The sequence below is a fragment of the Numenius arquata genome, chromosome W (genome assembly GCF_964106895.1).
Source record: "Numenius arquata chromosome W, bNumArq3.hap1.1, whole genome shotgun sequence".
Lineage (NCBI taxonomy): Eukaryota > Metazoa > Chordata > Aves > Charadriiformes > Scolopacidae > Numenius > Numenius arquata.
This window is the reverse complement of record NC_133615.1, coordinates 9,156,581-9,171,185: the sequence shown is the minus strand read 5'-3', so window position 1 is coordinate 9,171,185 and position 14,605 is coordinate 9,156,581. Positions and strand designations below refer to the sequence as shown.

General features: G+C 46.6%; 1 protein-coding gene and 1 pseudogene across 1 annotated transcript in view; one reads left to right on the top strand and one right to left on the bottom strand.

The window, feature by feature from the left end:
- The window catches only part of LOC141476630 (E3 ubiquitin-protein ligase RNF38-like), a 203,746-nt gene that overhangs the window by 164,382 nt on the left and 24,759 nt on the right, over nt 1–14,605 (top strand). Inside the window, 1 exon segment of the mRNA XM_074165410.1 lies at nt 1,071–1,238. Coding sequence (XP_074021511.1) covers nt 1,071–1,238 — 168 coding nt within the window.
- Nucleotides 6,271–8,301, bottom strand: LOC141476721 (uncharacterized; annotated as a pseudogene).

Sequence of the window (14,605 nt, the reverse complement as noted above, 5' to 3'; positions counted from 1 at the left end):
GTCACTGTTTCTGCTGAGTGGCTTTTTTCCCAAATATGTGCAATTTTGAGATTTGAAATTTTATTCAGTCATCTGTGTGGTGTTCCTGTATTGACCTCTGCATCTCATGTCCAGTTCAGTAGTTTAGCTCTCTTCAATTTACTTATTCTCACCTTTGTAATGAGTTGTTCTTGCTTGTTCATTTTCCAGGGGTGGATTTCATTTTAGTAGGTTGTGCAGGAAAGTTCTTCAAAATAATTGCTTTCTGTGGATCCACATTCCCTACCTGATTCTTTGCAGTTTTTGCTCGATTCCTGATGTAGTACAAGGAATTGAACAGTGTCTGGGTCCAGAGTACCTTCTACCCTTGGACTGATGACTGAGTTCTAAGTGAATATTGCTGACTTAAAAAAAACTGTAAGCCATCACGTTGTCTACTATGTTTGTAGATATTTAGTGGATGTTGTCTCAGAGGCATGTTTATGAATATGTAATCTTGTCTTTTTCAACTTTTAAATTAATCTTTGGTTTCAACTACTGTTGTTAGTCATATTAAGACACATCCCTGGAGTGTTGCCCTCAGTAGGCATTCAGAGATTGGTTTCTTTACAGGAAAGAAAATCCATCTGAAGTTCTTTTTCTTCAAAGATATAAGTCTCTGGGTTAACATTTAATCACTCCACAAGGATGAGTTGAAGTGGTTCTTTAGCTACTTGTAGGGTTTTTTCCCCCCCTTTTTTTCTGACTGACTTTTACATGGGAGTTACTGTTGCCTATTTTCTCTAAGAACTAACCTTGGTGTGTGGGAGGGGTAGCTTTGCTGAATTTGAGATGCTTTTGGGTGCCTTAGAGGACTTAACATCTTGAGCGCTCCCTCCTGGCCTGACTGAAGAGTGTACTCCAATTAGAAGATTTTTTTTATTTTTTTTTTGGTAAAGGACAGGGATTACAGGTATTTGCCTTCTTTAACACCTTCAGAGTAAAAAATACTTTTTTGTTATGTTAGGTGAAAGCTTGTTTTCTATGCCATGCCATAACTGTCCAAAGTCCTTGTAACAGCTTACTTCATACACTTGTGGTTTTTGCTGCAGATCCATCAGGGTGCAGTCCCTGTCTCATACACGGTGACAACGGTGGCGCCACATGGAATTCCACTTTGTACAGCCCAGCACATACCACCCTGCAGCACACAACAGGTCCCAGGTTGTTCTGTGGTATTCAGTGGACAGCACCTTCCTATCTGTAGCGTGCCTCCTCCGGTAAGTATGGTTCTCTAGTTATATTGACTCTGGACTTAGACTTAGGAGGTGGAAAGCCTGGAGTTTCACTGCTCATACAGCTTTCCCTGATGTAAAATAAAAACTATTATTTCCTGGGGTAAATTGTCATGGTATATATAATATGGTATATATAATAGTGCAAGCTTTAGAGCTAGTAAATGTTTTGTGCTTCCCTGCTCCCTTCATAGAATTATACCATATTCTCATGTATTTTTGGCTCAAAATAGATGCTGGTTTATGATCTGGTCTCTTACCCTATCCATTAGCAGCTATTCTACATACATTCAGATGCTTACAGAAAAAGACTTTCCAAGTTCATCAAGTACTATTAGGAATCTCACCTAGAGCTTTTATCTGGAAATGGTCTTATAAATGGTACAGCTACAGATAACAGCTCCTTATGAAAGACAGACAAGGAAGCAGAGGGGATTGCTCCTTACATGAAGGAGTAGCTCAATCATATAGAGCTCTTCTGTGGAATGGGTGACAGGCTGTTTGAGAGCTTGTGGGTCAGGAACAGAGGAGACTAGTAAGGGGTGATATCATGATGTAGCTTGTTACAGACCACCTGATCAGTGTGAAGAAGGGGACAAGACCTTCTTTAAGCAACCTGAGGAAGTCTCCAGATTATAGACCCTGGTTCTTATGGGGGACTTGAAACTTCCTGACATCTGCTGGAAGGGCAACAATGGGACAGAAACTGTCCAGAAGGCTTCTGGAGGGTGTTGCAGGGGGGGTGAACTATGACAAAAACTTCTCCATACAGGTGCTGGATGGGCCAACTGAGGGGATGCACAGCTGGATCTGCTGCTCATGAACAAGGAAGAACTAATTGAGGATGTGGTAATCAGTGGCAGCCTTGACTTGAGTGGAGCTCAAGATCCTGAGGGGAGTGAGAAAGGCAAGGAGTACAGACCTTGCATTTTAGACAATTGTGCGCACAGCTTTTGCTTTACCTATTAAAATGTATTTATCTCAACCCATGAGTTTTCACACTTTTACCCTTCTGATTTTCTTCCCCATACCACTGTGGGGAGGGGAGTGAGTGAGCAGCTGTTTGGTGTTTAGCTGCCTACTGGGGTTAAACAACAGTCTAAAAAAATGCCTAATGTGGAGCTCGAAGGGTTTGAGATAATGACAGATTTGACCAGAGTGTATTGGAGAGAACTTATAATAATTATATCTGTTTAACAGTTGCTGGTTGTGATGTTGACTTATCTGTCCTTGACATTGGTTTATCTGATCCGTGCTATGCTCCCTTTTTTTTTCTGTACATCAAATTTGAGAGCTTGTTAAAGGCTGGTTTTGGCTTTTGCAGTCAAGTGCTGTGTAGCACTTGGTGGTATTTTGTTTGGGAGAATAATAGAAGCACTGGTCTTGAGCCTAATCTGGTATTTGGGCCCTGCATTGATGCCTTCCCTGTACTTCAGGAACCATCTCATGGAGACAATTAACAATTACACTTTTCCCCCTTTCTCCTCTGAGAGGCATTCAGTGAAGGAAACACAGAATGGCACCTTCCCCTTCTTCTGTGGGGTAGATGTTTGCTCCCTTGTTACAATGTCTTCAGTATCTTGAACATCCTTGAGTAACCAAAACGCTCCTACTGGTACTTCTGAAGAATTTTATTTGTTTTCTAAGGCTAATCAACTATTTAGGAATATCACCCAGGGATACGCCCTGAGGCAGCGTGATTATGGGTGGCAAGGTGCATGTGAGAATATGGGCAGGTACCTAGAATGGTTGTCACTGATGGTCTAGAACTTCATCCCCAAACAAGTGCGGGATCCTGATGGAGTGACAGAATGTTTGAAAAAAAGGATGCCCTGGCCCTGGCTATGCCAAAGAGACACAAATTCTTGCACTGTGCTGGGGCCTGGCCTATGCTTACTGAGAACTCTTCAGCACCCTCAAGGAGAAGAGAGGTTCTCTTGATCTGAAGACATACAGACGCTGTGACTGAACCAGAGACCCAAACCTCAACTATATCAGTTGCTCTGGGATAGTCAAGAAGAAACAATGGAAGCAGAGGTCAACTCATTTAGTAAGGGAGAAAGAAGCTTCTCCTGAGAGGGAGCAGGAGAGAGAATCAGAAAAGACAACCTGTTCTGCAGCAGAGCAGTCACAAGAATAGGAGGAGGAAGGGACTGAAAGCATAAATGAGACAGAAACCACCTGATCCCTGAGCTGCGAGATATGCGAAAATATTTCAGCTGTCAACCAGGCAAGTAAATTATCAGCTGATTGCTCCAATGCTGTGATACTGGGACCAATAGTAAGGAATTAGAGGGTAAGGAAGCCTGACAGCTGGGATCCTTTGTTAGGGATAAGGCCATTGACAGAGGGATTGGAAAAGGGGCAACAGTCCTCAGCCTCTGGAGGCGTCTCCTGTTGAGTGTGAAGGAAAGGTATCCCTTCAAGAAATGAAGAATTCAAGAATTGCATCTCTGCCTCTCTCTGCACACGTCTCTCCATGTGTGTGCTATGTATCTGTCTGTCTCTCTTCCTCTGCATCTGTGTGCATGCCTCCATGTTTCTCTCTGTGTCTGGGGGTGCTCCAGTCTGTGTATGCGCGTGCGTGTGTCTCTGTCTCCTCTGCATCTGTGTGTGTGCCTCTGTCTCTCTTACTTTGTATACACATGCCTCTCTGTCTCTCTTTCTGCCTGTCTCTGTCTCTCTCTGCATCTGTGTATGCACACAACTCAGCGTGCGCATGTCTTTCTTGCTCTGCATCTGCGTGCAGAAGCGTCTCTGCATCTGTGTGCATGTGCATCTCTGCTGCTCTTCCTCTGCATCTCTCTTTGCACATGTCCCTCTGTCTCTCCACCTGTGCATCTCTGTGTCTGCGTGTGTCTCTCGGTCTCTCTTCCTTGGTATCTGTGTGTGTGCACATCTCTCCATATCTGTGTGTACATGCATCTGTCTGTCTCTCTTCCTCTGCATCTGTGTGCATGTGTGGTGGGTTGACATTGGCTGGCTACCAGGTGCCCACCAACCCACTCTCACTCCCCCTTCTTCAGCAGGACAGGGGGAGAAAATAAGATGAAAAATTCATGGGGCGAGATAAAGGCAGTTGAATGAAAGAAAGCAAAGGCCATGCATGGGAGCAAAGCAAAAAATAATTTATTCTATGCTTCCCACGAGCAGGTGCTGTCCAGCCACTTCCTGGGAAGTAGGGCCTCAGTATGTGTAGAGGTTGCTTTGGAAGACAAACACCTTAATAACAAATGCCCCTTCCTCCAGCTTTTATTGCTGAGCATGACATCATAGCATAGGGAATATCCCTTTGGGTCAGCTGTCCCAGCTATGTCCCCTCCCAACCTCTTGCCCACCCCCAGCCTTTGCGGGGGGGGGGGGGAGGTGGGGAGGTGGAGGGACAGCCTTGATATTGTGTGAGCACTGCTCAGCAGTAGCCAAAACATTGGTATGTTATCAACATCATTCTAGCTACAAATACAAAGCACAGCAGTATGAGGGCTGCTATGGAGAAAGTTAACTCCATCCCAGCCAGACCCGGTACAATCTCCACTGCTTATTCCATTTGCATCATGCTCATTCCACATAATTTGAAACATTAACATATCTTCTGATCATCCCATTGTATCTGTTTCACATTCCTGAAACCCCCTCCTGCCAACACTTGTAACTTATATGACATAATTAAACCATCTTTATATCCAACATGCAGATTTATACATTCTCATTAACTACTATTCTCCCTTAACAGATTGTTAGATATTATTTCCCCGTTCCATGGGCCTCCACCACTTGCCAAAATGTTCATAAGAACAGGCTATGACTTGGGCCCCATCTGTCAAGGTGGTTGCTCAGGACAGGAAAAACAGCATGATCAATTGTTGGGTACCAGCACCAGCTTGGTTTGGGTCATTGCTGCACTTGTCAGGTTACTTGCGAAGATCACTCTTCGTCAGTTCAGATTGTTCCTGCTACTTTACTTCCTAGAACATACAACTCACATCACAGATTATTTCCCCCAGGGTTAAATCTCTTTGAGGCACACAGCAGGTCTCCCCATCCTTCCACATTACTGGATAGTAGCTATGAGATCAGCTATGTTTGGCACTGCAGCTGTTAATGGACCAGTATTTGCATTTAATCTTCGATAATCTACAGTCAATCTCCATTTGCCATTTGGCTTTCGGACTGGCCATACTGGAGAATTAAAAGCAGAGTGAGTAGGAACTACAACTCCCTGTTCCCTTAAGTCTTCTAACACTGGGGCTATTCCCTCTCGTGCCCCGAGGGGTAAAGAGTAGGGTTTGATGTTTGTTATTTTCGAAGGGGGAAGTGGGGGTGCAGTTTGTAAAAGTTGCACCTCCACTGCACCAAAAGACCAGCTCCCTCCTCCTGTGTCTGTCCACTTTCTACCTTTCAAGACACCCAGCCTAAGAGATTAAGTGGGAACGGCCTGACAACCACTGATGTTAGAATGGTTGTTTCCTCTCCCGGCAGTTGCAAGTTAACTGTGGCTAATGATTGTGCTTGTACATTGGCAAATGCATCAGCTACAAATAACCGTCACTTTGATACTGAAATGCCACTACGGGATGCATCCTCAGTTCTCAAGGCTGAAATTTGAGCTCCAGTATCTACCAAAAATGTAATTGGGATTTGCTTAGGTCCTACAAAACAAGTAATCATAAGATCTCCTCGCTGGTTCATAGTGAGCTGTCTGATATGTAGCCAAGCCCCTCCACTTCTCCGCCCACCATTGAGAAGTGGAGCAGTTAGTTTGCATGTTGGAGAGATCAAAAAGGGGGGGCAGCGGAGCACTCAGGATAGAATTGCCTGGCGTCTTTGTCCAGCTTGAAGTTAAATTTTGGGGAGCCACAGGTTTCTCGGGCCACTCCTTAACCAGTTTTTCTAGCGTGTCAGTTGGTAACCCATCCATCAGATCTCGGGGAATACCTTTCTGCCATCCCATAGTCCACAAGGTATTTCACCTGTTTGGTATTTCCCTCCCCTCCCCCCCCCCCCCCCCCCCCGTGGCTTACTGACCGATTTTTTTTTTTTCCTCTGGCTCTGGCAGCAAAGGCATTTCTAGCTCCGTCTGTCTTAACCCTTTCAAGTCTGGTTTGGCAGAGGGGACACTAACAGGACCATATTTTCGCCCATAGTTAATTAATTCTCAGGCAACTTCTCCCCATGTCCACACCCTCTGGTTTGGATCTCTATGATCGGGGGGTGCTCGTTCTTCCCCTTCCTCTGCTGCAGCTGCCTCACCTCGGCACGCTGCCCTAATGGTTCCTTGCAGCTGTGTACCTATTGGTTTCAAAGATTCAGGGAGTCCTCTTATCAGCGGTGTCATCCATTCGGGGTCTACTGGCAGCATCATGGGGGATTGTTGTCGGGGTCTAAGCTCACGGTTATACATCATTTTCAGACAAGCCGCTTTTTGCACACTTTCCACTATCTGATCGACCAACCCAGTGATAGCAAGGGGGTCTCCTCGTTCTAAAGGATTGAGACCTCCAGCCCAATAGGCTGCTCTTTGAGTTAGGGACCAGTGAGCCCGGTGATTGCTGGTAGTTAAAAACACTCCAGGGCCCCAATATCCTTCAGCTTCTTGTTCACTTAACAGTATCTGATCTCCACCCGACAACAACACTCTCCACACATACTCTGACTCCCTAGGAGTATGGCTAAATTCTTTCTTTAGTTTAGCTAATTCCACAGCGGAGTAAGGCATTTCCTTAACGGTAAGTTGTGGGGGAACATTTTGACCATCGTCAAACTCATACTCCACTTTGACAAGAGGCCTGAGCGAACAAGGAAGGGGCTTTCACCTCATCCGATTTAGCTTTCACCTCGCCTAATTCTGTGCTAGGGTATAAGGGATCTCTTCTGCTCCCGTCTGCAAGGAGTTGCTCTTTAAGGGCGGACTGCAAACAACTCACCTGAACTTGCTCTTGATCTAACTGCCCCTTTAACTCCTCCACTTGTCCTTGCAAAGATTGTACGAGAGTCTGCAGAGACTGTATAATTTGAGACTCGGCACTGCGTCGCTGATCCCGAGCTTCTACAGGAGCAACTAAACTAGCACCCAGAACGGCGCATATAATAGATTTCCCTTTTCCAAGCCGAAGTCTGGCATCCTTTTGTAAGGCACTGATTCAATCAGAAACACTCTGCAGATTATGCCAATTATTTCGTGCCAAATCACTACCCGGTACTGAGGGGTGCGCATTATGTTTTTCCAAAAGATCATACAATACATCTCACCCCGAAGGGGATGAGAGGCTCTCACTCATATTTACTCAACAAAAAATCAAAACTCAAATCTGGTTTTCAACAACAAAGGTCGGGGGCAGTCACTCGGAGAGGTTGCACGTAGCACACTAAACAATTCAACAAAGATTCCTACCCCCTTACGTCCCCGAGAGGCACACATGTATGTTTACAAATCACTAACAGTCAATAAACACAAATTCAAACACAAATTCCTAATGTTCACAAATACTTCAGCACTTCTCCGATACACACAATAAGCAAATAGTAAAAACAGCACTCGCAATACCCAGAATCCTATCCTATCCTATCCTATCCTATCCTATCCTATCCTATCCTATCCTATCCTCGTCGCCAGTAAGATGTTAGGTCCCGGTCTGATTTTTGGTCCGGGAGGGGGTTTGAAATGATTCCGGGGGCGCGATTAAGACACAAACGAGGTCAGATGCCGTTTACTATAGTTTTACTATTGTTACCTAAAACTGATGCTAAATGGCGATAGAGAAAAGGCAGAGGTATAGGAAAGGAGGAAAAGAGAAGCAGAATTTCGGAGAGCTGCAAGAAATAGTATATCACCATCACGGTTGGTTCACACGATGGCTCGACGATCCTCTGGAATTCAACGGCGTCCCATTGATCCACGATTCTCAGGCCTTCACAATGGTGAGGGTCGATGATGGTGAGGGGTCCCCCATTGCAGTGGGGTATAACAGTAATTTATAGTTCCTGTTGACTCGTAGTTTGACCAATCGATGTGACAGTTACCTGTGCTCATCCAATCATTGTCCGACATGGTTGCTGCATGAGCCCCCCTTGCCTCTGCTGCACAAGCAGTGCTGGGCCTTGCAAGGCAGGCAAGTTTTTGGGGTAGAGGGTATAGTTGTTTTGAGAACCAAGGACACACATTCTTTGTTACCGGTACACTGGCGACAGAAGTCTTGTGGCAAGTGAGCTTTGAGGCATCTTGTCTTTGTTGGGTTCTTACACCCACCAAGTACACCCAGGTCCTTGAGCAAAGACCATCCCATAAATGCTCAAGGGAGGAGCAACCCACACTGCCTTCCCCAGTCACTTCCCTATGTGCACTATGTGGATCTTATCTCCTCCCACAGTTATGGAGGGGCTTTGTTTGAGTAGGACCAGGGCACTTCGCAGATCCTGTGGTGTTAACCAGCCAAGTGGCTTGTGCTAAATTTATATCTCAGTGCTTCCATGCCCAGCGCTCTCAGCATAGTCTTTAACAGTCCATTATATTGTTCAATCTTTCCAGAGGCTTGTGGGTGACAGGGAATGTGATACACCTACTCAATGCCATGTTTCTTGGCTCAGAAGTTTATGAGGTTATTTCAGAAAGGAGTCCCATTCTCCGACTTAATTCTTTCTGGGGTACGGTGTCAACACATACTTTGCCCTTCAAGGCCTAAGATGGTGTTTCAGGCAGTGGCATGGTTTACAGGATATGTTTCTAGCAACCCAGTAGTTGCTTCCACCACAGTGAGTATGTAGTGCTGGCATGTTAGTGGCAGTGGTCCAATATAGTCAATTTGCTAGGCCTCGTCATATCAGAAACCCAGCCACCATCCTCTATTCCAGGGAGATTTCACTTGTGTGGCATGATTGATTGCTGCAGAGGTTTCATATTCATGGGTGACCCGTGTCATGGCCTCCATGATCAGGTCCACACCTCGATCACGAGCCCATCTGTATGTTGCATAGAATCATAGAATCGTCTAGGTTGGAAAGGCCTTTAAGATCATCGAGTCCAACTGTAAACCTAACACTGCTAAGGCCACCACTAAACCATGTCCCTAAGCACCACATCTAAACATCTTTTAAATACCTCCAGGGATGGTGACTCAACCACTACCCTAGGCAGCCTGTTCCAATACTTAATAAACTTTCAGTGTAAAAATTTTTCCTAATATCGATTCTAAACCTCCCCTGGTGCAACTTGAGGCTGTTTCCTCTCGTCCTATCTCTTGTTACCTGGGAGAAGAGACCAACCCCCACCTCTCTAGAACCTCCTTTTAGGTAGTTGTAGAGAGCGATAAGAGCGATAAGGTCTCCCCTGAGCCTCCTTTTCTCCAGGCTAAACAATCCCAGTTCCCTCAGCCGCTCCTCATAAGACTTGTTCTCTAGACCTTTCACCAACTTCATTGCTGGACTCGATGATCTTAAAGGTCCCTTCCAACCTAGATGATTCTATGATTCTTTGGAGGTGCTCCAGCACCTCAATGTCTTTCTTGAATCTCTCCCTAGATGTCCTAATATTTTGTGGGCCCATCGAGCTACAATTAACTCGCCCTTATGCTCCCAGTCCAGGTCCACCTGAAACACTTCAATTTTGACAGTCTTCTCTACCTGTTCCTTGTTTTGATGTTCTTCAGTGGCACAGTTCTTGGGCATGTGTGGATCTATGTGCTGTATCTTTAAAGCAATGTTTTCTACCTGGGCAGCAATGCCTTGCCACAGTGCAGCAGCCCAGATGGGTTTACCTCTGTGCTGCCAGTTGATCTTCTTCCATTGCTATAGCCACTCCCAGAGGGCATTTGCCACCATCCAGGAGTCAGTATAGAGATAGAGTACTGGCCACTTTTCTCATTCAGCAATCTCTAGGGTCAGCTGGATGGTTTTCACATTTGCAAACTCGCCTTCTCCTTCAACACCTTCCACAACTTGTCATGTGGGACCCCACACAGCAGCTTTCCACTTCCGATGGTTGCCTACAACATGACAGGATTAATCAGTAAACAAAGCATAATGCCTTTCATCTTCTAATAACTCATTATATGGTGGTGCCTCTTGGGCACAAGTCACCTCCTCAGGCAATGCTCAAAAATCACTGCCTTCTGGATACTCCATCATCTCTTCCAGCATTCCTGGGCAGCTGAGGTTCCATGTTCAAGCCCGTTGCATGATCAGTGCTACTCACTTGCTCCATGTAACATCAGTTGCGTGATGTTTTAGAGAGGATGTTTCCTTTGAATATCCAGTGTAGCACAGGCAATCACAGTGCCAAGAAGAGATATGCTTCTGTAACAACACCTTCTGAAGCGACTCAAAGTCCCTCATATGCTGCTAGTATCTCTTTTTCAGTTGGGGTGTAGTGGGCTTCCAATCTTCAATACCCTTGGCTCCAAAACCCTGGAAGTCAACCTCAGGTTTCTCCTGGTGTTTTCTGACAGAGGCTCCAGGTGAGATCATGCTTCCTGGCTGCAGTGTAGAGCATATTTTGCACAACTGGTCCTGTACAGACAGGCCCAAGAGCTGCTGCATGAGCTATCTCCTGTTTGATCTGCTTAAAGGCTTGTTGTGGCTCAGGGCCCCACTCAAAATAATCCTTCTTTCAGGTCACACAACAGAGAGGGCTCAGAAGCTATCACCTGGAATATGCATTCTCCAGAATCCCATGAGGCCTAGGAAAGCTTGAGTTTCTTTCTTGTTAGCTGGTGGAGACATAGTTGGTATCTTGTTGATTACATCCATAAGGACATGATGACATCCATCCTGCCATTTTATTCCTAAAAAATGGATCTTCTGTGCAGGTCCCTTGACCTTGCTTCTTTTTATGGCAAAACCATCTTTCAGAAGAATCTAAATTATTCTTTTTTCCTTTGTAAAACACTTTTTCTGCTTTGTCGCCCCACATAATCATGTCATCGGTGTATTGTAGATGTTCAGAGGCATCACCCTGTTCCAGTGCAGTTTGGTTTAGTCCATGACAAATGGTAGGGCTGTGTTTCCACCCCTGGGGCAGTCAGTTCCAGATGTACTGGATGCCTCTCCAGGTGAAAGCAAACTGTGGCCTGCACTCTACTGCCAAAAGAATTGAGAAAATTGCATTGGCAATGTCAATTGTAGCATCCCACTTGGCTGCCTTTGACTCCACTTCATTTTGGAGTTCCAGCATGTCTGTCTCCCCCTTCTCTCTCTCTCTCCCTCCCTCTCTTTCTCTCTGTGCCCCCATCTTCGTCTCTTTCTCTGCGTCTGTGTGCGTGTCTCTCTCTGTATCTCTGTGTGTTTGTGTGTGTACGTCTCTGTTTCTCTGCATCTGTGCGCTCATCTCTCTCTCTCTGCATCTGAGTCTGCATGTGTCTCTGTGTACATGAATCTCTCCTTCTCTCCTCCTCTGCCTCTGTGCACGTGCATGTCTTTGTGTCTGTCTCTCTTCTGCTACGTCTGTGAATGTGCATGTCTCTCTGTTTCTCTCTCTGTCTTTCTCTATGTCTGAACATGCGCATGTCTCTGCATCTGTGTGCATGCGCTTCTGTCTCTATTCCTCTGCATCTGTGTGTGTGCCTCCCTGTTTCTCTGTGTCTGTGTGCTCCAGTCTCTGTCTGCCTGTGCGTCTTTCTGTCTCTGCATCTGTGTGTACGCATATCTGTGCATGCGCATCTCTCTTCCTCAGTATTTCTGTGTGCACAAGTCTCTCTCTGTGTCTGAATGTGCGCACTTGTCTCCACATCTTTGTGCATGCACACGTCTATTTTCCTGTTTCTCTCTGTACCTGTGCGCGCTTATGTCTATGCACGTGCATGTCTGCCTCTCTGTCCCTCTGCATCTGTATCCACACACCTCTGTTCCTCTTCCTCTGCGTCTGTGTGCGCTCATCTCTGTCTCTCTGCCTGTCTCTGTTTCTGTCTGTGTCTGTGTATGCCCATGACACTGTCTCTCTTCCTCTGCATTTGTCTGTGCATGTGCATCTGTCTCTTTCTTTGTCTGCATCTCTCTGCCTCTGTGCATGTGCCTGTCTCTCTTCTTCTGCATGTGTGCTCCCATCTGTGTCTGTGTATGCGCATGCATGTCTCTGTCTCTATTGCTGTCTGTACACACCCTCATCTTTGTTTCTCTTCCTCTGTGTCTGTGTGCATGCACGTCTCTGTTTCTCTCTTCCTCTGCATCCGTGCATATGCGTGCCTCACTGTCTCTCCCTGCCTGTCTGTGTGCCTGCAACTGTCTCCCTTCTTCTGCATTTGTCTGTACAAGCATCTCTTGGTTGCTCTTCCTCTGCATCTGTGCGCGTGCACATCTTTGTGTGTGTCTCTCTCTCTTTCTCATTCTGCGCCTGTGTGTGCACGTCTTTCTGTTTCTCCCTGCATGTGTGCATGCATCTTTAAAAAAGAAAGATACAGATCTTTCTCTGCATCTGTATGCCAGTGTGTCTCTGTCTCTTCCTCTGCATCTCCGCACATGCCTGTCTCTCCTCCTTTATGCACTGCACCTTCAGTAACTTTGCAGATGACACCAAACTAGGTGGGAGTGTTGATCTGCTTGAGGGTCGGAAGGCTCTAAAGAGGGACCTGGACAGGTTGGATCAATGGGCCAAGGCCAATGGGATGAGGTTTAATAAGGCCAAGTGCCGGGTCCTGCATTTTGGTCACAACAACCCCAGGCAGCGCTACAGGCTTGGGGAAGAGTGGCTGGAAAGCTGCCCAGCAGAAAAGGACCTGGGGGTGTTGGTGGACAGCCGGCTGAACACGAGCCAGCAGTGTGCCCAGGTGGCCAAGAAGGCCAACAGCATCCTAGCCTGTATCAGGAATAGCGTGGCCAGCAGGAGTAGGGAAGTGATGGTGCCTCTGTACTCGGTACTAGTGAGGCCTCACCTCGAGGGCTGTGTTCAGTTCTGGGCCCCTCACTACAGGAAGGACATTGAGCTGCTGGAGCGTGTCCAGAGGAGAGCCACCAAGCTGGTGAGGGGTCTAGAGAACAAGTCATATGAGGAGAGGCTGAGGGAACTGGGCATGTTTAGTTTGGAGAAGAGGAGGCTGAGGGGGGACCTCATTGCCCTCTACAACTACCTGAAAGGAGGTTGTAGAGAGGTGGGTGTTGGCCTCTTCTCCCAAGTGAACAATGACAGGACCAGAGGAAATGGTCTGAAGTTGGGGCAGGGGAGGATTAGATCAGATATTAGGAAGAATTACTTTACTGAGAGAGTGGTCAGGCACTGGAACAGCCTGCCCAGGGAGGTGGTGGAGTCACCATCCCTGGAGGTATTTAAGAAATGTGTAGACATGGCACTTCAGGGCATGCTCTAGTGCCCGAGATTGTTGGTTTGTGTCTGTTTGTGGGTGGGTGTGGTGTGGGGTTGTGGGTGTTTGGTGTTTGGCGTTGTTGTTGGTTTGTGTCTGTTTGTTTGGTGGTTTTTTTTGTTTTGTTTTGTTTTTGGTTTTTTTTGTGGTTGGACTCGATGATCTCAAAGGTCCCTTCCAACCGTGAAGATTCTGTGAATCTGTGATTCTATCTCTGTGCATGTGCATCTCTGTCTCTCCCCTCCTGTTTGCGTGCCCATCTCTGTCTCTCTTCTGCATCTGTGTGCATGTGCCTCTTTCTTGCTCTTGTTTGAACATGTGCATGTCTCTCTGCATCTGTCTCTTCCTCTGTAACTGCACTTGCATCTCTGTCTGTCCTCCTCTGTATCTATGTGCACACCTATCTCTGTGTGCGTGCACCTCTGTCTTTTTGTCTGTCTGTATCTTTCTTCCTCTGTGTCTTCGCTCATGCCTCTGTCTTTCTTCCTTTGCATCTGTGCATGTGTGCCTCTGTCTCTCTGTGTCTATCTCTCTTCCTCTGCATTTGTCTGCATAAGTGTCTGTCTGTCTCCCTTCCTCTGCATCTGTGTGTGCATGCATCTTTCTCCACCCACCCCACCACCACCACACCTCCCGCATGTCTCTGTGTGCATGTGGGTCTCTAGCTCTCTTCCTCTGCCTCTGTGCACTTCTGTTTGTGTGCACATTTCTCTTCTTCCTTGTTTGCGTGCAGGCACATCTCTCTGCATCTGTGTGTACATGCATCTCTCTCTGCATCTGTGTGCATCCCTCTGCCTCTTGCACTACGTGTGTGTGCTTATCTGTCTCTCATCTGCATCTGTGTGCACTCACTTTCTCTCTCTTCCTCTCCATCTTTGTGCACACATCTCTCTCTCACTGCATCTGTGTGCGTGTGCATCTCTGCATCTGTCTTTCTGCATGTCTCTCTTTTCACACCTGTGTGCAGGTACCTCTCCGTCTCTCTCTCCACGTTGGTGTTCACTCAAACCTCTCCTCATCTGTGTGCACAGGTGTCTCCCCCACCCCCCGTGTCTCTCTGCATCTGTG